Source organism: Thamnophis elegans, chromosome Z (assembly GCF_009769535.1).
Source record: "Thamnophis elegans isolate rThaEle1 chromosome Z, rThaEle1.pri, whole genome shotgun sequence".
NCBI lineage: Eukaryota > Metazoa > Chordata > Lepidosauria > Squamata > Colubridae > Thamnophis > Thamnophis elegans.
In genome coordinates this window covers 1,889,950-1,914,562 of record NC_045558.1, presented here as the reverse complement: position 1 = coordinate 1,914,562, position 24,613 = coordinate 1,889,950, and the positions used below count along the sequence as shown (strand labels likewise).

At 48.9% G+C, this 24,613-nt stretch overlaps 1 protein-coding gene across 1 annotated transcript in view; it reads right to left on the bottom strand.

The window, feature by feature from the left end:
- Positions 1-24,613, bottom strand: part of SMARCC1 (SWI/SNF related, matrix associated, actin dependent regulator of chromatin subfamily c member 1) — a gene marked incomplete at its 3' end in the record, with an annotated part of 66,307 nt that overhangs the window by 24,621 nt on the left and 17,073 nt on the right. Inside the window, exons 11-21 of the mRNA XM_032238164.1 lie at positions 23,307-23,431; positions 17,234-17,293; positions 16,706-16,743; positions 15,908-16,029; positions 15,212-15,283; positions 13,963-14,076; positions 12,948-13,101; positions 6,138-6,251; positions 5,348-5,407; positions 1,894-2,152; positions 1,003-1,164 (exon numbers count right to left, since the gene is read on the bottom strand). Of these exons, the coding sequence (XP_032094055.1) occupies positions 1,003-1,164; positions 1,894-2,152; positions 5,348-5,407; positions 6,138-6,251; positions 12,948-13,101; positions 13,963-14,076; positions 15,212-15,283; positions 15,908-16,029; positions 16,706-16,743; positions 17,234-17,293; positions 23,307-23,431 (1,280 nt within the window). The remainder of the gene's footprint in view (positions 1-1,002; positions 1,165-1,893; positions 2,153-5,347; positions 5,408-6,137; positions 6,252-12,947; positions 13,102-13,962; positions 14,077-15,211; positions 15,284-15,907; positions 16,030-16,705; positions 16,744-17,233; positions 17,294-23,306; positions 23,432-24,613) is intronic.

Sequence of the window (24,613 nt, the reverse complement as noted above, 5' to 3'; positions counted from 1 at the left end):
TTCAAGGTTACGGCTTAGTGGCTGAGCCCTGCATGCACCCCGAGTGACAGCTGCCGGGGCCCCATCTGAGCTTGCAGGCTAAGAGGGCCTCCTGGGGTGTCGTAAAGCCACTGTCTTATGAGGTGTTGATCGGATCAACCGGAGAATGCGATGGAGAACATGGGAGTCGTGAATTTCCGTCGTTCCGTTAGTGACTTTGAACCATTGCTAAATGAATGGTCGTAAGTTGAGAACTACTTGGATTGTGACCCACACGGGAGTCACAAGAAAGGGAGAAACTGTGTCACGAGGATTTTTTTGTGACTTCAAATAGCCCCCAAATGCACAGTCATAAATTGAGGACTAGCCAAATTGTAGAAGGGGATAATGGAGTTGCGAAGTTTCAACCTTTGGTTTAGTGACTTTGAACAGTCCATAAATGAACAGTCGTAAGTCAAGGACCACCATTCTTTGTGAACCCAAAGATTCAAAAAGGGGAGAAACGGCGTCGCGAGCTTTCCGCCTTTCGCTTAGCGACTTCGAACCATCACCAAACTATCGTTAAGTAAACAACTGCCTGGATTGGAAACCACAGATTGTAAAAGGGGAGAAATTGCATAGCGAGGTTTCCGCCTTTCCCTTAGTGACTTCGAACGGTTGCTAAACAAATGGTCATAAGTCCAGGACTACTCAGATTGCAACCCCCAGATTGCAGAAGGAGAGAAACTATGTTGCAAGGTTTTTTAGAACTGTCACTAAATGTACCGTTATAAATCAAGGACTACCAAAATTGTACAAGGGGAGAAATTGCATCATGAGCTTTTTGCCTTTCGTTTAGTGACTTCGAAACGTCAGTAAACAAATTGTCGTAAGTCAGGGACCACCCTTCCTTGTGAACCCGAGGCTTCCAGGGAAGGGAGAGACGGCGATGAGCTTTCCGCCTTTCGTTCAGTGACTCCGAACCGTTGCCAAACGAACGGACGTTAACTCGAGAGCTCAACCGTCCACATTTGGGAAACGTACCCATTTTCTCTGGCTCGTCAGGGGCCGTTCCAGCGATGCAGCTACTCTCGAGCCCGTAAGTGGGGTCCACTTTCCCCGAAACCCGGGCGGCTTCTTGGACCTTCCTGATGTGGGCCTCCACCAGTTCCAGAGGGACTTCTTCTCGGACGCGGGAAAATTCCTCTGCGGGACAAAAAAAAAAAGAAACCCCTTGAAATATAGAATTGTGGAATTTGGAAGGGACCTCGGTGGTCTTCTAGTCCAACCCCGAAGACCCCTCTGATCAGTTGGGAGAAAATGGGTTGTCCATCAAAGAGCAGAAGACAAGAAGGTTGGGATCGCGAGGCCCTTATGCGGAGTTCAGCCCCTTCTGGAGTGTCTGGACTACTGTGACCCGTTGTCTGTGTGGTTACCCCTGGGGAGTATTCGGAAACAGGCTATTGCATGTAGAAGGCAGTGGGGTGGGTTGAGTGTGTATGTGAGGGTCCTTGAGGGTCTTCTGAGCTGGATTGTTTGCTTGTAGCCATTTCGTGACCAAATTAGGGAACTTTCTTTCCCCTCCTCCCCTCCATTCCTTTCCAGCCCTGATGATATTACCTAGTTGGTTCCTGAAAGGTCTGCTAGGAAGCCATCTAGCTTAGAGAGTACCAAGGACGCCACAGTTCTCCTCTCCCTTCCTCCCATCCTTCTTCCTCCTCTTCTTCCATTCCTTTCTAGTCCTGATGAAGTTACCTAGCTGGGCTGTGAAATGTCTGCAAGGAAACCACCCAGCTCAGAGACCCCCCTCCACCTGTTCAACCCCAAGAGACCAATCTTCTTTTTCTCTCGAGTTTTCATAAGTAGGGAACCTGGTTTACCTGTAAGCCAAGATAAAACCAAGTCCGTGCAGCGGGGGAAGGGGGAAAACCATACCTAAAGCTGCTTTGGCGGCTGCTGAAGCCACCCGAGGATCCACCACTGAGGCCAGGAAAGCCACGGTGCTCATAACCGGATTCCCGGATTGGCTGAATGGGACGGGCTGGTAGGCCAAGGGTCCGAGGGAGGAGTCCGAATTCTCCAGGTAAGGGTCTTCGATGGGGAGCCTGAGAAAATGGAGGATGCACTCGTCCTGGGTTCGACTCCCGACGTGCTCGGAGACTTTATTCCAATCATCCTTGTACATCTCCAACGCCTGCCGGAGAACGGAGGGTTTTTTAGGAGTGACAAACACACACAAATGACACACACCACAATCCCATCTATGAGCGCGTTTTCCCTCCTATACGGTTGTTCCTCGTCTTACAATCTCCATAAAGCCTAAAATTTCCACCACTAAGTGAGACATTTGTTCAACGAGCTTGGCCCCTCTTGTTTTGAAGCGAATTAAGGGATTCACACGGTCGTTAAGCGAAGCGGGTTCCCCCCTTGAATTTGCTGGTCAGGAGGTCGGGATCATGTGACCCCGGGACAAGGTAACCGTTGTAAAAGTGAGTTGGTTTTGCCAATTGCCTGAATTTTGATCGCGTGACCACGGGATGCCGCAAAGGTCGTTAAGTGTGAAAAACAGGTCTAAGTTACTTTTCTTTCAGGGATGTTGTAACTTTGAATGGTCATTAAGTGAACTGTTGTAAGTCGAGGACTAGCTGTACACACACACCAGTATCACATCAACACTCACATCTTCCTATATGGCTAGTCTTACGACTTACAACCTCAATTGAAGTTCTGTTGCTAAGTGTGCTTTCCCCCCCTTTACGACATTTCTTGCCACTGTTGCTAAGGGAATCGTTGCCATTGTTACGTTATCAACACGGTCATTAAGCAAACCTGGCTTCCCCACTGAGTTTGCTAATCAGGTCACAAAAAGGGGGATTGCGTGATCTCAGAGACACAGCGGCCGTCATAGATAAGAGTCTGTTGCCAAGCGTTTTGAATACTGATTGAGTTGACCGCAGGGGTGCCGCAACCGTCGTTAAGTGCGTAAGTAACTTTTTCCAGTGCCACAGTAACTTGGAAAGGTCGTTAAATGAATCACTGTAATTCGAGGACCGCCTGAATAGATGCTTTAAGGTGGATCAAGTCATTCAGATTGTCTTGGACTTTGATTATCGGATGAGAAATTGGGAGTTGTTGAATTTTAGTTCTGCCTTAGGGATCAAGCCAGCTGGGCGACTTTGGGCCAGCCACTCGTGCTCAGCCCTAGGAAGAAGGCAATGGCAAGCCTTGAAAAAAACTTCGGGGCCTTCCCTATGCATGAGGAGGAGGAGAGAGGGAGGAAAAGAGAGGGAGGAGAAGATGGGAGATTGAGGAAGGTGGGAAAAAGAGAAGAAGAGAAAGAGAAGAGAGGAGGAGGAGAAGGAGGAGACGAAGGGGGAAAGAGAGGAAATGGAGGAGGAGAATCGGAAGAAGAATGGACATGGAGGAGGAAGAAAGGAAGAGGAGGAAGAGGAAGAAAAAGCAAGAAGAGGAAGAGAAGGTGGAGGAAAAGGAGAAGAGGAAGAAGAGGGGAGGAAAAAGAGAAAAAGAGGAGGATGAGGAAGAAGGGATTGAGGAAGGAGAAGAGGAAGAAGGTGGAAAAGGAGGAGAAGGGAGAGAGGGAGAATGAGGGAGGAGGGAGCAGCAACAGCAGCGTTTTTGGAAGGAGCCAATGGGAAAGGACTGCTCTGCTGTTCCCTTGGCAACAGGAAGATTGTCTCCATGTGGTCCACCAAAGTTAAGCCTTGATTTGAGGATGCTCCTTCCTTCCTTCTTTGAATTCTGAGCCTTCCTCTCCTTCCACCCTGTCTGTTCCTTCCCTCCCAGCCCTGTTTTCCTTCCTTCCTTTCTCCTTCCCTCTTTCTTCCATCGCTCCTTCCTTTCCCCATTTTTCTCCATCCTTCCTTCTTTCTTTCATCGCTCCCTTTGCCATCTTTCCTTAGCCCCTTCCTTCCCTCCTCCTCCCTTTCCTTCCTCCTCCCTTTCTTCCCTTTCACCTTCCTTCTCCCTTCCCTTTCTTCCATCCTTCCCTCCTTTTTCCTTCCCTGTCTCTTCCTTCCCTCCCAGCACTCTTTTCTTTCCTTTCTCCTCCCCCCTTTCTTCCATCGCTCTTTCCCTTCCCCATTTTTCTCCATCCTTCCTTCTCTTTCATTGCTCCCTTTGCTATCCTTCCTTAGCTCCTTCCCTCTTTCTCCTTCCTTCCTTCTTCCTTTCTTCCCTTTCACCTTCCTTCTCCCTTCCCTTTCTTCCATCCTTCCCTCCTTTTTCCTTCCAATCTCCCCCCCTCTTTTCCTTCCTGCCTCTCTCTTTTCTTCCTTGCCTTTTTCTTCTTCCTTCCTCCTTCCCTTCTTTCTTCCTATTTCTCCTCCCTTTCCTTCTTCCTCCCTCTTTTCTTTCCTCCTTCCAAGCATTCTCCCACCTATTCTTCTCCTTCCTCCTGAGATCCGGCTTCGGCCGGAATAGCAACGAATGTAATCACTCAGCTGGAGCTGCCTCTCATCCACAAGTCAATCCGCATCCTTCCTCCCCACCCCCTTCTCCGCCACCCGCTAAATCATGAGGTCCGCCACCATTCACCATTCAATTTAATGGGAGAACGACAAAATATTGAATTTATTGGATTTTTTAGACAATCATTCTAGGAAAAAACTACAACGATCATGGAAATAGCAAGGGGGGGAAAAGACACACCCCACCAATGCCAGCAGGGCAAGCCAATCTTTATTCAGAGAACAAATCCAACACACCCTTTGACTGATGACATTACCTAGTTGGGTCATGAAACATCCGCAGGAAAAAACCCAAAATCAGAGAGCACCAAGGACCCCCTCCCCAGTCCTCCCCCCTTCTAGTACTCATGAAACATCTGGAAAACTACCCAGCTCAGAAAGCACAAAGGACCCACAATCCTCTTCCTCCTCTCCACAACTCCCCGCTCCCTTCTAGCCCTGATGATGTTCCCTAGTTGGGTCATGAAATGTCTGCAAGGAAACCACCAAACTCAAGAGAGCCCTCAGGACCTCACAGAAAGAAAAACCCAGATAAGCAGGGATTAACACTAGACAAACACAGCCCATCAAGACCAGCGAATCCTTACAATTCTTAATTTAGTTACCTGGTCGTTAAGTGAATCGGGCTTCCCCAAGTGGCTTTGCTGGTCAGAAGGTCGCAAAAGGGGATGACGTGACCACGGGACACTATGACTGTCATAAATATGAGTGTTTGAATTGTGATCATGTGACTGTGGGGATGTGGTCCTCAGTTCGAAAAACAATGCTAAGTGACTTTTTTTCAATGCCGTTGTTAACTTTGAACGGTCATCAACCGAACAGTTGTAATTCGAGGACTGCCTGCAGTCACATCTCTTCTTGCCCAAATCCTAATGACTGAGGTTTATATGTTTTAATTTTACCTCAAGCAGAAGCAGAGTCTCTTGTTCTGTCCATTCTCGGCCAGCGTTGGCGCTTTTGCTCTGGAAAGCGAAAATGAATAACAATTGATATATAATATATCTAATTTCTCTAATTTGTCTCCCTTTATTTATTTATCAGCACAAATACAACACAAATGTAATAAAGGCAACAGTAAAAATATTGGGTTTCTGTCGTGATGGTCTCTTGTGATGAGCCGATAGACAGAGAATGGAAGCAGTTAGCTTCCTCCCATATTTGGGCATACCAGGGGTTGTGACTCTAAATACATATATCTAATTTGTATATATAATCTAATCTCTCTCTCTCCCTATCTACAAACCCCATCACTCTCTCTCTCCCTCTCTTTCATGTCTATCTATCCATCTGTCTGTCATGTATATATGTCTGTATGTATGTATCCACCCACCCACTATCTATCTCTCCCTCTATGTGTGTGTATTTTTGTTTGTGTGTGTGAATCATCCATCCAATTTAGAGATTGCTCATCTCCCTCTCCGAGCGATTCTGAGTTCCTAGCAGCATGGGGGTAAGTACTTCCTTATTTAACAGATGGCAATTGAACACATTAGCCAGTTCAGACTGCAGATTATCCCCTGAGATAATCTGTTCCTCCACTTCAGCAACTTCCAGTGGCAGAAAGTTCCGCCTGCTGGTTGGGGAATCCCAGCAATCGAAGACACAATCTAAAAATTTTGGTGAGATCTAGGAACTATCCCTGAAGGGGGAAGTAAAGGGGGCGGGGGGGTGGGGAGAAACATCATGCCTTGCCTTGGCTAAAGTTTTCTTGGAGTAGATGTCCGTCCGGAGGCCAAAATTCTGCAGATCGGTGGGTTTTTCTTTGTTTTTCTCCGGGAAGTTCAGCATTTGTTGGGAAGCTGGAATCTAAGATAAAAAATAAAAAAGGCAGAATAATGAGGAGGGGTGGGGGGGAAGAGAATTTGAACACCTTAAGGAGGAGGCCAAAGCAACTCTCAATAAGCAAAATCAAGTTTTATTTTCTGAAAAGATGCAGATAGAATGTGCCACACGTCACAAGTGTGTATCACTACTGCTGGGACTCGTCAGTGCTCCAAAAGAACTTTCTCACTTCCTCATACAACAATATTTTTTCCGCAACACAAATACCAATTATAAGTGAGGGATCATATCTACGTTAGGAAGAGGAGCTAAATGACTGTTGACTTACCTGAACGGACCTACTAGGTGCGCTGCGAGGGGAATCCAAGCATGGGTTAACTTTGTCCATTAGCCTAGAGACTGAGTTACGGAATTGTTGACCATGCCTCCTCTGACTGGATAGTTCATACAAAGGCTCAGCCGAACCAAGAGGTGATACAATTGTCACGGAAGGCGGTGGCCAATGAGGGAAGTAAATCGATCCAATGTCAATAGTCAAGAGGCAGGTAGCTATAGTAGTGAAACGAAGTTTTACGTCAATGCCCGGACCAGCGGAAACCGAGGGTGGGTTTGGATTCCCCTCGCAGCGCACATAGAAGGAACGTTCAGGTAAGTCAACGGCCGTTCTCCTGTGCGCTGCTTGGGGAATCCAAGCATGGGACACGCCAAAGCAATGAGCGTCAAGAGCGGAAGCTAGGCTGGTCAGGGGCCCCAGGTGGTGAGAGCACCCTCTGCAAGACTCGCCGCCCGAAGGAGGCTTCTGCCGAGGCATACATGTCCACTTTATAATGTCTGATAAAGGGCGACAGCGGTGACCAGATCGCCGCCCTTCAAATGTCCTCCATTGAGGCCTGCGTTGCCCAGGCCGCTGTGGTAGCAGTACTCCTGGTGGAATGGGGAGTGATGCGTCTGGGAACCGGCCGGGATTGTCGTAGGCCAGGGCGATGCCCACTTTTAACCAGCGGACAATGGTATGTGAAGATACCTTCTGTCCCATGGATGATGGCTGAAAAGACACAAACAGTGCCTCCAATCTTCTGAACGCCACAGTGCGTTGTACATAGAGGCGAAGCGTCCTGCGAACGTCAAGGTGATGCCATCAACGTTCCTGTGGATGTGAAAGATGTGGGCAGAAGTCCAGGAGAATGAGCTCCTGTGACCTGTGGAACAAAGTGTTAATTTTGGAAGGAAAGCCGGGTCCAACCGCATGACTGTTCGGATGAAAGATACAGAGGTCCGCGCGGACCGACAGTGCCGCCAGTTCTGACACCCTCCTGGCCGATGTAATGGCCACCAAGAAAACAGTTTTCAGGGTCAGCAATCTGAGACTGATCATGCAGATGGCCTCGAATGAAGCAGTCGTGAGGGCTTTAAGTACCAGGGACAAGTCCCAGGTAGGGTAGCGATGCACTACCGGCGGCCTGAGATTTGTAGCACCCTTCAGGAACGAGCGGATCCTTGGGTGCTATGTCAGGGAACAGCCTTGCCTGCCGCCAACCACCGTTGATAAGGCCGCGACTTGGCGGTGGAAAGTGTTGGCGTCAGACCCTTGTCAAAGCCCATCTGCAAAAATTCCAATATCTGTGGTACTGACGTCTTGATTGAGTCAGTGCTGACTGTCCGACACCAACTGCAGAAGGCCTGCCAGGTGGCCTTGTAGATACGAGTCGTGGACAGGCGTCACGCCGACTGAATCGTCTCAATGACCTTATCCGAAAAACATTGTTGAATGAAGATAGCCCGCTCACATGCCATGCAGCTAATTGCAGCAGTTGAGGGTTCGGGTGAACAAAAAACCCCTGGGAGTTGTGGATCCGATTGTCCGGGATTCTCCAAAGTCATGAGACGGACAGATGGATGAGGTCGGCATACCATGGGCAACGCAATCACATTGGCGCGATCAGAAGAACCTCTGCCTGTTCCACTACAACTTTCTGAATGACAAGCGGAATTATTGGTAGAGGTGGGAAGGCGTAAAGAAGGCCCTCTGGCCACGCACTGCGGAGCGCGTCAGTGCCCTTGGTGTCCGTTAGCTGGTGTAAAACCTCGGCAGCTGAGAGTTGTGAGACTGCGCAAAGAGGTCACTTCGGGCTGGCCAAATCTGTGAGAGAGTTCCTGGAATAGAGCAGGATGGAGGCGCCACTCCGCCTGGTCCACAGTAGTTCTGCTCAGCCAATCTGCTTGCGTGTTGGCTGTGCCCGATATGTGCTCTGCTTGGATTGACAGCAACCAGCCCTCTGCCCAGTGGTGGAGTCTCTCCACTTCTATCATCAGGGACTTGGACCGCGTGCCTCCCTGGCAGTTGACATGAGCCTTGGAGGCCACGTTGTCGGTGAGAATTAGTACATGGTTGTTCATCACCAAGTTCTGGAATTCGTGGAGGACTAGGCAGATGGCTCGCAGCTCTAGCCAGTTGATGCTGTTCCTTAATTCCCGGTCTGTCCAGCGACCCTGTGCGACTTGATCCAAGGTGTGGGCTCCCCATCCGAAGAGGCTCGCATCCGTCGTCACCACGATGCAGTCTGGCTCCTTGAAGAGGCATCCCCTGAGTAGCTTGGAAGATGTCCACCACCTGAGACAGTAACATCTTGGGTGGTAGATGGACTCTGATTTGTGAGTGACTGGTATGGGCTCTCTGGAAGAGGAGCAAAAACCATTGGAGTGGCCGAGCATGGAACCACGCCCAGGGAACAATGTCTATACAGGAAATCATTTTTCCGAGTAGTTGGGAAAGACCTGCCAGCGGCAAGGTTCTCTGTGACATCACGTGACTCACCAGGTTGTGCAGGCTTTGTCGGCTCTCCTGAGGCAAGGACACCTCACACCTTTCCGAGTTGATGACGGTCCCGAGGTGCAAGATGGACGAGGTTGGCTGCAGGTGGCTCTTTGGAAAGTTCAGGATGAGTGACGCTGAAGGGTGTCGATCGTGCACTGCATGTCTTGAATGGCCTGGTTCTGGGATGACGATAGGACCAGGATGTCGTCCAGGTAACAATTGACTCTTATGGATATTGACCAAAGAGAGGCGGCTATGATCGCCAGCAGCTTCGTGAAAGTTCGTGGGGCCGACGAGAGGCCGAGTGGTAGAGCTTGGTATTGCAGGTTGCGGCCTGCAAATTGGAACCTCAGAAACCTCCGATGTGCCGGATGTTATTGGCATGTGGAAGTACGCCTCCTTGATGTCGACAGAGGTCAGCAGGTTTCCTTGGCGTATGCAGGATAGGATGCTTTTGAGTGATTGCATCTTGAATCTGATATTTTAGGTAAAGGTTGAGCAGTTTCAAGTCTAGAATGGCTTGCCATCCTCCCGAGTTCTTGGGGACTGGGAATAGGATAGAGTAGAATCCTAGTTGCTCCTGCTCCTTTGGTACTTCTATGGCGTTGATAGAGAGAAGATGCTGGATTTTGGTGTCCATCAGATACCTCTTTACCTGACACCTGGGCATGGGGCACCTGATGAAACGCCTTGGGGGAATAGAAAGAAATTCTAGAGTGAGGCCCAGCCTCATGGTTTGGAGGACCCAGGCGTCTTGAGGTGGTCTCTGACCATTGGTGAGCGAAGACTGTTAAGCGCCCACCAATAGGCCCCACCTCGCACAAGTCACCGGTATCTACGAAAGGTTTGGCTGGTGGCGCCATGAAATGGCCGTTGGCCCTGAAGGTGATTTTGGGTCTGCTAGCAGCCCCTATCCCTGGCACTGGAGCGGTCCTGGTTCTGATCCTGTGGCTGCATGTAGGGCCTATTATACTGGGGAATGTAGGGAATGGTATTGTACCCGGAGTCCCCAGCACGAAAGGACTGCCGCCTATTGTAAGGTTGCTGCCTCCTGTCCCTGCGTCTGTTGGTGGACGGGAGCACTTTGCGCTTGTCCCTTGTCTCAATTAAGATAGGATCAAGCGCAGCACCAAACAAGGGCTCACCCTTGAAGGGGGTAAATGCAAGGCGCCGAAGGTCTGCCTGCCAATGGTGAAACCAAAGGAGATGGTGGGACACCATATTGGATGCTACCGCTCGAGACGCGAACTTGGCTGCGTTGAGGGTAGCATCAGAGGAGAATTCCAACGCCGCCACCAGTTTGTTGACATCCTGGTGGAGGGGCATATCATCAGGGGCAAGCCTGCCCTGTAACTGCCTAAGCTAGTCCAACAAGGCCCTGTTAAAGAAAGAGGCCGCTGTGGCTGCCCGCAAGGCTCAGCCTGCAGCCTGATGGGTCTTGCAGATGACCAATTCGGCCTTAGTCCTCTGCTTTAAGGCCCTCCAAAATTTCAGGCGGAATAAAGGCTGGGGAAGCCAAGGTCGCCACTGGTGGGTATACCGTGGGGAACTGGAGGATGCTGTCCAGCTCTGGCGTGGAAGGATAAAGCTTCCTGTCCCCGATGCTAGGAGGAGGAACAGCAGTTGGTTGCGTCCATTGTTTTTGGACGTCAAGGAACAGCTTCGGAAAGGGAATGACCTCCTGTTCCCGCACCTGTTCCGCAAACAGACGCTCCGTAGAATCAAGGCCTACCGCTGTACTAGCCTGAGTGGTAGCGCCCCCCCCCCCCCCATGTTGGTAGTGGCCTTTGCCTTATACAAGATGGACTTGAACAACACTGGGCGAAACAACCCGGAAGAGGTAGGTTTGTCTTGTGGCAGGCTCTCGTCATCGGAAAATTCTATGTCAGCCACTTCTCCCTCTTCACCGAGAACAGAATCCTCGCTATATACCAAGGGGAGGGGTGACGGAGAGTCTGCCTGGGGGGTGGGCAAGTCCTTGGTTAAGGCTGTCGGCCTGGAAAATCGGGCCCTGTGATGCAATTCTGCATCAACGCCCTGTGATATGGCAGCCGAGATCATTTGATGAAGCTCAGGGGGAAAGCCTAACTCAGGTCCTTCTACAGTTCTGAGTCCTGCAGCCGTAGGTGTAAAGGTAGCTGTGGGCCTAGCGTGGAACGGCTTCAGAAAGGCCGGGGGGAGATTGGGCCTCTAATTCCCCCTCCTCGGATGCCATCCCCTGAGTTCAGAAGACCAACTATGGGTCCCAGTCAGGCCTAAGGAAGAAACGGGGGAAGAACCTTGGGCGACTAGTGTGGGAGGCGACCTACTTGTGGCCAACGGTGGGTTTGGCCAAAGGCTTGGCCCTGTCCTTGCGCTTAGCGGCCCTATCCGGCACCACAGAAGAGGCGCGAACTCTCTGGCTAGGGGCCCTGGTGGTGGTCCTGACTGCCCTGGCACTGGCCTTCGTAGTGTTGTGGGGGAGCGGGGAAGAATTAGAAGCCCCAGCACTGTCCCCGAAGATGGAATGATCCGCCATTTGAAACCCGGGATGGACTGAAAAGATCAACCTCACGGTCAAATATAGAGAATGCGCTGCTATGAATAGCGAGGCTGTCTCTGGCTGCTGACTCGAGCTACTGCATATGCCGACAGAACACAACGAAAAAGCTGTTGCAATCAGGTGTGAAACGCAAGACACGCCCCTTCCGGCCGCTCTTCGGCACGCAGCTAAACAGCTCCCAAAATGGCGACTGCCATCAAGACTGGCGCGAAATTCAAATCGGCGGTCCCAACGGTCACTGTTCCGCCGAATTCTTCCCACAATCCGGGATCGCAGCACCTACCCAGCGGCAGTAAAGGCAGAAATAAATGCAGCGCAGCAGCGCAAGGCAGCAAAACCTCCGAGGGACAGACCGCGCTAGCATGAGTCGCGCCCTCCCTGACCGGTGCAAGAGTGGCGAACCGACTCCCAACAGTGGACAACAGCGAACAGAGAGTGGCAAACCTACTCTCAAGCGCACGTGAAGGTGAGTCAGGCGTTTATTGAACCTTCCACGGCGAAAATTTTCCCCGCCCCCTAGAGCCTTAGGGAAACTGCCAGACATGCCGAAAGGACGCGAGGCTGACAGCGAACTGTCGCCCTCCAGAGACAGTCAGGCATAGAATTGCACTTCGTTGCTTATAACCAGTAATCAATTAAGGCATGAGGAACCTGAAGAATGAGATAATTTGTCTCATAGTCGTAGAGCAAATTGTTTTACGTCTCTTTAGGCTGGACTTAGTTAAAAAACTGAACTATCCAGTCAGAGGAGGCATGGTCAACAATTACGTAACTCAGTCTCTAGGCTAATGGACAAAGTTAACCCATGCTTGGATTCCCCAAGCAGCGCACAGGAGAACATTGAAATTACCATAAGAAATTTGAAAAGAAGAAAGGATGCTAGCTAAGAAGTTAGCAAAACGGTTCTCAACAGTGGCGGCCTGAAGATATGTGGAGCTCAACTCCCAGAATTCCCCAGGCAGCATTTTGGGAAGTTCTGATCTATTTCTCTCTCTCCATCCATCCGTTGTTACTCCACTTTGATCACTTGAAGACAACTCCCTAGTTGACCATGGTCTCTGGTGGCCCAGTCCACCAGACCTCTTCAGTCAAATGGTTGCCGAGCTTGAGAATGGCTGAACCCAACAATGTCTCCGAGATATGTTCTCCAAAGGTCGTTTCCAAGGTTCCTATCGTCGCCTCCCCACAACCATCACCCAGACGTGAACTCAGGGTTGGGAAGACCCTCTCAGCTGGGTCTGAGGAACCTCCTTGTAGCACAAATCTTCCCCACGGATGCGAGATATGAAACCAGGTTGACAGGAACCCATCCCGCCATGAAGGACGCCATGGGAGGCCAGGGGACCCACCAGAAGAAGGTTACCTGAGCAGTCCGCAGGTGGAGCGGCATGAGTCCCGAAGGGGTGTCCGCCAGCACATTGAAGTGGGGGGTGGGCGGGGGTCCCATGGCCATGGGTCGACTTTCCGGATCCACTTGGTAATTGATCAGCCCCCACTGCTCCAGAAAGGCGTGGACCCTACAAGGACAGGGGGGTGGGGATGGGTGAAAAGGGGGTGAGAAGACTTGTGGATGACCAATGCAAGGAGAAAGCGAGCTCAAGTTACCCCGTGGGTGGAGTGGGGCTGTTCATGGACCCCTGAGCTGGTTGATGGGCAAGCTCTTCTCAACCTGGGCTCCTTCCTGATGGATGGGCTTCAACCATCCAGGGTCCCTCAGTAAATATGGCCACTGTTGAGAAAGAGCTGTCCATCTGTACAGAGGCTGCCTTGCACTAGCTGTGGTGGAAGGTGGTCTGAATTCCCAAAAGGGAGGGGCCGCATTCCGGAGGAAGTAGATCATGAGAAGGCTTGCGGGGGCTGGTCAAGCTATCAATTATATGCCCAAAGGCAGATCGTCCTGTGAGATACGACCATCCCATGTCTTCTGTTAAGCGGGGTGGGATGGAAGGGGGAGATTGCGGCGCTCCTCCGGTTGATTGGGAGGAGGAAGGGCTGGGGGGCTGTGACCCCAAATGGGGTTATAAGTAGCTCTGTGTGTGAGAGTGTGTGTTTGTAGGTCTATTGTATCTTCAAACAGCCGTTAAGTCTTATCTTGAAGGCTACCTAAACTTCGATGTCACTTGGTCCTCTGGAATGCGGCCCGCTCCCTTCTGGGAATCCAGACTACAATCCACTCCAGTAGCCCAGTTTAATTCCTGTGAATCCCAGAAATGTTCTCCAGACGACGAATGGGGACCCCAGCACAGAATACATTGTTGGCTTTCCAAGCATCACCCCAAGTTTTTTCGGGGTCCCGTTTCTCCCCTCCCCCTTTCCCAGGCAGGACTGGGGTGATAATTCAGATTTTTCTGTTTTGTAGGCCCTCCGTAAATGATTACCTCATGACTGCACAAACGTCGCCGGTCAAGTTTCTTCGGCAGGCCGTGCTGGTCAAATATTCTTGAGGGTTCAAGCGGTAGGTGTCGATCATGAAATTGCGGTACGCTAAGTATCTGGGAAATACAAGCGACAATTAGACCACAAATGAAGATAAGCTGGTGGGTTGAGAGTCTACCTGTATGTTAGAGGGTTGGCTAAGACGCTAAGCTTGTCAATCAGAAAGGTCGACAGTTTGCCAGTACGAATCCCTAGCGCCGCATAACGGAATGAGCTCGTACTTGTCCAGCTTCTGCCAACCTAGCAATTGGTGTTCTCTGAGTCTGGGGACTTTCTTACAGACATTTCATGACCCAACTAGGGAACATCATCAGTGATAGAAGGGAGAGAGGAGGAGGAGGAAAGGATGGTGGGGTACTCGGTGGTCTCTGAACTCGGTGGCTTTTTTGCAGACATTTCTTGATCTAACTAGGGAACATCATCAGGGCTAGAAGGGAGTGGAGTTCGTGGAGAGGAGGAAGAGCCAGAAGGAATGTGGGGTCCTTGAGGCTCTCTGAGCTTGGGGGTTTTCTTGCAGACGTTTCATGACCCAGTACGGAACGTCATCAGAAAGGAGGAAGGGAAGGAAGAGAAGAAAACTGGGGGGAGGGGCTTGGTGCTCTCTGAATTTGGCAGAATTCTTTTGCAGAAATTTCATGACGAAACAAGGTAACGTCATCAGTGCTGAAAGGGAGGGGGGTTGTGGAGGGGAGGAAAAGGAGGCCTGTGGGAGAGTGGGGGTCCTTGGTGCACTCTGAATTTAGCAGCATTTCTTTTACAGACGTCTCATGACCCAACTAGTTAACCTCATCAATGCTGAAGGAAGGGGGAATTGTAGGAAGGAGGAGGAAGGCGATTATGGAGTCCTTGGTGGTCTCCTGAGCGTGGTGCTTTTCTTGTGGATGTATCATGACCCAACTAGGGAATGTCATCAGTACTACAGGTGTACACCCCACTCCTAGCTGAGGACGTTTTGTACTTTGGTCAAGAAAGGTCCTCCAAGAAAGAAAACCACCAAGCCCACAGCCCAGAGAGAGGGAGAGAGAGAGAGGGAGAGAGAGAGAGAGAGGGAGAGAAAGAGAGAGAGGGAAGGAGAGGAAGAGAGAGAGAGAGGGAGGGAGGGGAAGGGAGGGAGAGAGAGAGAGAGAGGGAGGGAGGGAGGGAGGGAGAGAGAGAGACCTCCCTCCTCCCTCCTCTGTTTCTCTAACTTACATTTCCGGAGTCTTGGATTTGTTTTTCCCATTGAAGAATTCGGGAAGCGCCCGGCGTTCGATGACATGGATGCTAGGAGAAGAAAGGAAAAAGAGCTGCCGTTCGGTTTTGCCTTCGCATCTGAACGGCGAGGCACCAACCCAGCCTGGCCAACTCCTGGCTAGGTCTGTGAATAAGCCCCGGCTCAACTTTTGTTCAATGCTAGCGTGCTGCGTAAGCCATGATCACGGACATTGGGACAGCAGGAGAGAGTCCGAAGCCAACAACTGACTGATTAAGCCAACTAGCTGCTGGATTTCATCGCTCTCTATATAAAGGCTTCTTCATGCTGTTAATTAAAACAATTATAGATTTGACCCACAAATAAGAAATATAATCTGTTTTCTTGCAGACATTTCTTGACCTGGCTAGGTGACATCATCAGGGCTGGAAGGGACTTTATATAAAAAGTGAACGAAGCCCTCCGCCCTTCTAGCAATAATGACGTTCCCTAGTTGGTCATGAAACGTCTGCAAGAATGCCACCCAGCTCAGAGACCACTGAGGACACACAGAGTCCTCTCCTTCTCTCTCCCCTCACTCCTCCTCCTCCTCTTCCTCGCCACCTCTTCCTCCCTCCAACCCCACTAAGGCTTGGGGTAAATTCAGGGGTGGTTGGGGTGGTGTTGCTTCCCTTCTCCCCTATGGCGAAATTTACCAATTGTAGTCGAACCAGGAGGCATAGCTGGGAATGATGATGTGGTTGGTCTGTTCAGTGACGTTGTCTTCTCCGGTGTCGAGGGACCGTCCCTGGTCCCCTTTGTTGGGATCTTCGTCCTCCTGTCAGCAGGAAAGAGAATGTTACGCTGGCAAGGAAGGAACATCTAGAGTGACCGACGGAAAAAATGGAGCCCCGATATTGGCATAATTGGCAATCATCTTCCATCTCCCTCTTTTTCTTCTTCTTCCTCCCTCTTCTCTTCCTCCCTTGGTCCTCTTCCCTCTCTCCGCTAACTCCGCCTCCCTCCTCCCCCTCCCCCTTTTCTCCTTCTCCTTTCTCCCTTCTTCTCATTTTCTCCCATTTCTTCCTCCCTTCCCCTTCTTCACTTTTCTCCTTCTCCCCTTTTTCATTTTTTCTCCTCCTCCTCCTCCTGAGCTGTATGGTTTTGAACCCCTGTTCTTAAGGAAAGTAATGGACATCAGTAGAGTTGCCAAAGAAATAAATATCACGTGTAAAGGGGAGGCTGAATGTAGAGGAGATGATGGGATGGTTTGCTCTCAGTGTCTTCTCTGATTAGTTACTACCAAGATCTTTTTGGCTAAAAGAGAAGATTTGTGGCTCAGAATTGAATTGTGGGCTTCTTGGAGTTTATTTGCAACTCAAATGAAATCTACTTTGTTTGCAATCTTTTATCCAAGATTGAGTACAGGAGCCTGAGGTCCAGCTCCTGTGTTTGCAACAAACAAACAATTTTTTAAAAATATTATTCCCCCCCCTTCCAAGAAAATTGCCTACCTTTGCTCCGGCCGTCATTGTCTCTTCGTCTTGTTCATCTGCAAGACAAGAACACAACAGGAGGCGGTTTGTGTCACTTACACAACTTCGCCATTGTATTACGACACAGAAACTTGCGCCATATGGGAGCGCCGCCATCTCTGGGACCCTCCCTTCTGCAGGAAATCCTCGACTTACGACTACAACGCAGCCCAGTATTTCCATTGCTAAGCGAGATAGCGGTTAAGCGAAGTTTGTCCTGTTTGACGACTTCACTAGCCAATGTTGTTAAGTGAATCCCTGCTGCTAGTCATGCAGTCGTTAAATGAATCTGGTTTCCTGCTTGTGGGAAGGTCGCAAAAGGGGATCACGCAACCGTGATCAGGACCACCGTAAATACGAGTTACGGTTTAATTTTGATCGCGAGGCCAAGGAACGCTGCGATGGTCTTTAAGGGTGAAAAATTGCTGTTTAGGGCCGTTGTAGTATTGAATGGTAGCTAAACAATAGGAAGCTGAAAATAGGAAGCCAAAATAAAGTTGGTCTCACCAAGATCCGCGACGGTGCCTCCTTTGACCGGGGTGTTTTCGCTGTCCTTCTTCGGATTGACTGCAAAAATGATAATACCAAATTATTAATTTTCAAATGATATTTATTTTAATTTTATACATTCATAAATAGAAGTCGGTTGTCAAGGGTCTCAATTGTGATTATGTGACTGTGATGGTAGTAAGTGTGAAAAAGGGTCCGAATTACTTTTTTAATTTCGAAGGGTCACTACATGAACCTGGATTTGCAAATAGAGAGGGGGTGGTGGTGGTTCCTAGTAACTTGGCAAGTTGAACTTCAAGTCCCAGAATTCCCCAGCCAGGCATACTAGACCAACAACCAAGCAGTGAACAAATACTCAGCTCACAGAAGTACCAAGGAGAGAGAGAGAGAGAGAGAAACACATCCCACCCCTTCCCTTCTAGCACTGATGAGGTTCCCTAGTTGGGTCAAAAAAAGTCTGCAAGGAAGCCCTCCTGCTCAGAGAACACCCCCCCGGTCCTTCCTCCTCCTCCTCCTCCTCCTCCTTTTCCCTGTAAGCTCCTCTCCCTTCTAGCACTGATGAGGTTCTCTAGCTGGGTCGTCTGCAAGAAAGCCACCCAGCTCAGAGAGCACCCAGGGCCCCTCAGTCCTTTTCTTCTTCCTCTTTCCTGAAATCCCCCCCCTCCCTTATCGACTGAAGATTGTTCCCTAGTTGGGTCATAAAACAGAACAAAAAGGGCCCAGAGGGAGAAACCAATTTGCTTCTCCGGCCAAGCTTCTATTTCGCAATCCTCCCCCCCCCCAACCATTGTGCTATCCAACCTTTCCCATTTTCAAACAAAAAATAGCATTTCTGTGCCAAAAATACTCTATTTTATACACACGCACAGTACACATGGTTGTATAGCCTCCAGTAACCTTCAGATTTTGAAGAATTGGTTGCAGAATATGTACACAGTATGTGTCACTTAAAAACGGCAGCAAGAAAAGTCGCCAACTGTCTTAATCAATGTCTCGCTTAGCGAACTTCTGAGAAGCAGGAAGTCGGATTTACAATACAATACAATAGCAGAGTTGGAAGGGACCTTGGAGGTCTTCTAGTCCAACCCCCTGCCTAGGCAAGAAACCCTATACCGTTTCAGACAAATGGCTATCCAACATCTATCCAACGACTTCCAGTGTTGGGGCATTCACAACTTCTGGAGGCAACTTCTGTTCCACTGATTAATTGTTCTCTGTCAGGAAATTTCTCCTCAGTTCTAGGTTGCTTCCCTCCTTGATTAGTTTCCACCCATTGCTTCTTGTTCTACCCTCAGGTGCCTTGGAAAATAGCTTGACTCCCTCTTCTTTGGGGCAACCTCTGAAATATTGGGAGACTGCTATCATGTTTTCTCTGGTCCTTCTTTCTATTAAACTAGACATAACCAGTTCCTGCAACCGTTCTTCATGTTTTAGCCTCCAGTCCCCTAATCCTCTTTGTTGCTCTTCTCTGCACTTTCTAGAGTCTCCACATCTTTTCTACATCGTGGTGACCAAAACTGAATGCCGTATTCCAAGTGTGGCCTCACCAAGGCATTATAAAGTGGTGTTAACCCTTCACGTGATCTTGATTCTATCCCTGTTTATGTAGCCTAGAACTGTGTTGGCTTTTGTGGCAGCTGCTGCACACGGCTGGCTTCTATTTAAACGGTTGTCCACCTTTGTCCTTCCGAGGTGGGTAAAATGAGGACCCGGATTGTTGTTGGGGGCAATATGCTGACTCTGTAAACCGCTTAGAGAGGGCTGAAAGCCCTATGAAGCGGTATATAAGTCTAATTGCTATTGCTATTGCTAGGACTCCAAGATCCTGCTCACAGCTACTACTATTGAGGAAGGTACCATCTATGCTGTACCTGTGCATTTCGTTTTTCTTGCCTCAATGTAGAACCTTAATTTTCACCATTGAATTTCATTTTATTAGATAGCGCCCAATGTTCCAGTTTGTCAAGATCCTTCTGTATCTTGAGCCTGTCTTCTGGAGTGTTGGCTATTCCTGCCAGCTTGGTGTCATCTGAAAATTTGATGAGTTCCCCATTTATCCCCTCATCCAAATCATTGATGAAGATGTTGAAGAGTCCTGGGCCCAAAACAGAGCCTTGGGGTCCCCCACTGCATACCTCCCTCCATGAAGATGCAGTTCCATTGAGGACTACACGTTGAGTGCGGTTGGTCAGCCAGTTACGAATCCATCTGGTGGTGATGCTGTCCAACCCACGTTCTTCTACTTTATCTAGTAGTAGGTTATGGTCTACCTTATCAAATACCTTACCTAAGTCCAAGTAAATTATATTGGTGGCATTCCTCTGGTCCACTAATTTTGTCACCTTGTCAAAGAACGCAATAAGATTAGTCTGGCATGATCTATTTTTGACAAACCCATGTTGGCTTTTGGCTATTGCTTTGATTACTTCTAGGTGTTCGCTAATTCATTGCTTGATTATCTTTTCCAGGATCTTCCCTGGTATTGAGGTCAGGTTGATAGGTCTATAATTTCCTGGATCTATTTTTTTTTACCTTTTTTGAAGATGGGAACTACATCAGCTCTTTTCTAGTCCTCTGGCAGTTCCCCGGGGCTCCAGGATCTCTGAAAGATATAGTTCAGTGGTTCTGAGATCTCGTCTGCCAGTTCCTTCAGAACCCTGGGGTGTAATCCGTCCGGTCCTTGTGATTTGAACTCATGTAGGGTAGACAGGTGCTCACATACCATTTTCTTCCCCATTTCAACTTGTGTTCCTAATCTGATTTTTGTGGTGCTGTTTTTGGTAGATTGGACTGTTTTTTCCCTTTGTGTAAAGACAGATGCAAAAAATGAATTAAATAGTTCTGCTTTCTCCCTGTTGCTTGTCACCTTCTTGCCATTTTCTCCCAGCAATGGACCAACTGTTTCCTTAACTTTTTTCTTGCTTTTAACATGTTGGAAGAAGCTTTTTTGGTTATTTTTTACTTTTGTGGCAAGCCTTTCTTCATTGTGGGCCTTAGCTTTCCTCACTTCATCTTTACAGGCTCGGGCTATTTGCTGATATTCTGCCTTAGTTATGTCCCCCTCTTTCCACTTGTTATACTTATCTTTTTCGTCTTTCAATTTGTCAGAGAGTTCTTTATGCAGCCATGCTGGTTTCTTTTGGGAGCTGTTATTTTTCTTCTTCACTGGTATTGTGCTAGACTGGGCTTTTATAATCTCGTTTTTCAAAATTTCTCAAGCTTCTTGAGTTGTTTTCCCTTTGAGGATTCTCATCCATGGAATCCTTCCCAAGCTCTCTCTCTAAATTTATTGAAATTAGCTCTCTTAAAATCCAAGACTCTAGTTTGACTTTGTTCTACTACTTGTGTTTGCATAATGTTGAATTCCAACATTGCACGGTCACTTGCCCCCAGGGTTCCTATGGCTTCAACACCTTCTATCATTTCCTCTCTGTTAGTGAGAATTAAGTCCAATATGGCTGATCCCCTTGTTCCCTTCTCTACCTTTTGGAAACAAAGTTGTCTGCAAGGTTTGTTAGGAACCTGTTTGCTGTGGCCCAGAAGGAGCCGTTGGAGCTGCCGATGGACTCCGATAGGGAGGAACCCTATGAGTCGGCTATGGAGGACCCTGGGCAGGGACCAGGGAGACTCCGAGCAGGGACCAGGGAGGCTGGTTGGCCACCAGGAGGCGCCTGAGGCATGGAGCAGTGGTGAAGATCAAAGTGACTTTGTCCCTGACGGCCAACAGAGAAGGGTGGAGAAACGGAGGCAGCAGTTAGGGAGACAAACTCATAAGAGATAATCAAGCTCAGTTGGTTGTGGCTTGGCTCCTCCCAAGAGAGTATATAAGAAGAGACTTTGGGAGGAGCCCTTTTGCAGGACACAACCGTTCATAACAAGCTGGAGAAGCTCTTGTTTGTATTCTATCTCTTTCTGTGGGAGTCTGAGTTGCTGCCAACATCTTGCCAGTGAGTCGTGTTGGGCTTCCAGCCAACAGGATTGTAATTGCTGTAAATAAAGAGTGGCAAACTACTAAGCCTATGTCGGTGTTAATCACCGGACGAAGGGGGTGTGTGTGTGTCAGAACATTGTTGGATCTTCCACTTGGTGCAGAGTTTGTTTCCCAGTTGATGTCAGGGTAGTTAAAATCCCCCACTACTATTGTGGTGTGCTTCCTACATACCTTAGTTAGCTGACTAGCAAAAAGTTCATCTACTTCCTCTGCTTGGTTGGGTGGCCTGTAGTATAGACCTATGGCAGTGGTTCCCAAACTTGGCAACTTTAAGACTTGTGGACTTCAACTCCCAGAATTCTCCAGCCAGCAGTCCACAAGTCTTAAAGTTGCCAAGTTTGGGAACCACTGACCTATGGCAATGTCATTCCCCCCCCCCAACCTTTAATATTGACCCAAATGCATTCAAGGGGTTCCACCACAAAACCGTGCTCGACTAAACCGCGCAGCTGACGTCATCAACAGGGCGACCACAGCGCGGAGACAGAAGCACGCTGTAAACCCTAAACCTAAAATTAATCCCTAAACCTAACCCCCCTAAACCTAAACCTAACCCTTAATCCAACCCTAAACCTAATCCTAACCCTTAACCTAATCCTAACCCTTAACCTAACCCTAAACCTAACCCTTAACCTAATCCTAAACCTAACCCTAAACCTAACCCTTACCTTAAGTTGAATCGGCTTGCTTTCAAAGCGCTAATTAAAGCGCCCTTCTTTCTCCGCGCTCTCTGTTGTCGCCCTGTTGATGACGTCAGCGACGCGGTTTAATCGGGAGCGGCTTAGTCGAGCGCGGTTTTGACGGGTCACGCATTCAAGGTAGTTTGCTTATCAAGATTGATTTGCTTAATGACCAAGCTCTCCACTTGACAACTGCAGCAATTACAACGGTGGCAAGGGAATTTGTCGAAGGGGACAAAACTTTCCCACGCCAAGGTCTCGCTTAGCAACATGAACGTTTGGGGCTCTGCAGTTGTACGACGAGAACTACTCGGAAAAATAAGTCTAGAAGGTTATTTAAAATAAAGAAATAAATAAAAGGTTTGGAGAGACAAGGGTTCAAATTCGGAACGTGCCTAGAAAACAGGACGTTCAATGAAGAACGAATACAATTACAGGTAGTCCTCCACTTACGACCATTCATTTAGCAACCGTTCAAAGGCAGAACAGCAGCGTAAAAAGTGACTTATAACCATTTCCCACACTTACGATCTGTTGCAGCATCTCCACAGAACTTACATTCAGCGACTGGCTCATATTTATGACAGGGTCACAGAATCACCTTTTTTTGGCCTTCTGACAAGCAAAGCCGGATTCACTTAGCAACTGGGTTGCTAATTTAAGGATGATAGGGATTCGCTTAATGGTAGCAGCAAGAACGGTCGTAAATTGTAGCAAAACTGTCTTTTTAACAAATATTTTCCTTACCAATAGAAATTCGGCACTGAATTATGGTCGTACGTTGAGGACTATGTGTATTCACTTAAGGCAGACCTTCCTTTGTTGCTCACAATTGGGGTCGTATGTCGAGGACTACCTGTATTGTTGCTCACAATTGCGGTCATAAACTGAAGACTACTTGCAGAAGGGTTTCAATTTCATCTCCCATGGAGGACTAGCTCAATTCCAGCCAGTCCCTGACTTACGATGACAATCGGTACCAGAATTATCAGGCGGTCGTTAAGTGAATCACAGCCAACTTTACAATCTTTCAGGACACGGTTAAGGGAATCGCAACGGCCGTTCAGCGAGTCACACATTGGCCGAGCGATTTCATGGGCTTCATGGGTGAAACGCCAAAGGGGACGATGCAACTGTCACTAATACGAGCCGTTGGCCCAGACCCTGAATTTTGATCGTGGGGACATCAGATATGACAAAAAGGGACCTACGTTGCCAACATCTTGCTCAGCGATGGGAATTTTGGTCTTTAAGTCGAGGACTGCCCGTCTGGAGAAACCCCAGATGACGGTTTCGAAAACGGGGAAAATTTCCGGGGGGGCAAGAAACAACATGGCGGACAAAACGGGGGAAGACAGCTGCGTGGGTTGTGTTGAGGGGCTTGTGTGTTGTGACGCACCGTTTTTGGGAAGGGCCACCTCCTCAACGTTCGGCACAGGGGTGGGGTCCTCCATGTCCTTGGTCAGATCGTCCTGCTCCTCCTCTTCTTTCTGACCGCGTCGCTTCCCGTAGAGGCTGGCTTGTCTGGAAGGGGAGTGGGGTGGGTGGTGGGGTAGACAAAAGAAAGGACCACCCTTGACTGACCATTTTCTGCACAGGGAGTGGACTCTGGGTTAGGTTATTTTTTGTCCCCCACCTCCCGGTAGGGCTTCAGTTCCTCAGTTGGTATGTTGGGAAACCTCTTTCTCTCTCTTCATCCATCCATCTATCCATGCATCCAAAGATGCCTCCCTCTATCCACCCTCCCATCCATCCATCCTCTGCAGTCTAGCCAACTGGAACATGGATAGACTTCCATTTCCAGAGTTCCTCAGCCAGTATGTTGAAAAGTAGTATATCTCTCTCCATTTCTCCATCCATCCATCCATCCATCCATCCATCCTTTTCAGCCAACTGGAACACAGACTTCAGTTCCTCAGCCAGCATGTTGAAAAATAGTATATCTCTCTCCATTTCTCCATCCATCCATCCATCCATCCATTTCAGCCAACTGGAAGACAGACTTCAGTTCCTCAGCCAGCATGTTGAAAAATAGTATATCTCTCTCCATTTCTCCATCCATCCACCCATCTCTTCATCTCTCCATCCACCCATCCACCCAGGTGTTTCTCAACCACGGCCACCTGGAAGATGGCTGGACTTCAACGTAAGATAGAAAGATGATAAATGAGCAACAGATAACGAGTCACAGACAGCTACAGGTAAGACAGCTCATCAGATTGACAGATGACAGACAGATGTCTTGATGAATGGTCTCTTTCTGACTGACCAGCCGAGACTGGAGGGAACGAGAGCACCGTTCTCTGCGTGATTGGGGATGGATCCATCTTGTGAGGTGGCGGGTCCTCTCCTTCCTCCTCTTGGTCATGTTAACCACAAACTCACTGCTACTTCATCAGTAATTCATTCATTCCTTCCATCCATCCATCCATCCATCCTTCCACCTATCTACCTATCCATCCATCCATCCATCCATCCACCTATCTACCTATCCACATCCATATCCATCCATCCATCCATCTGCCCATCCATCCTTCCACCTATCTACCTATCCACATCCATATCCATCTATCCATCCATCCATCCATCCACCTATCTACCTATCCACATCCATATCCATCCATCCATTCATCCACCTATCTACCTATCCACATCCATATCCATCTATCCATCCATCCATCTGCCCATCCATCCTTCCACCTATCT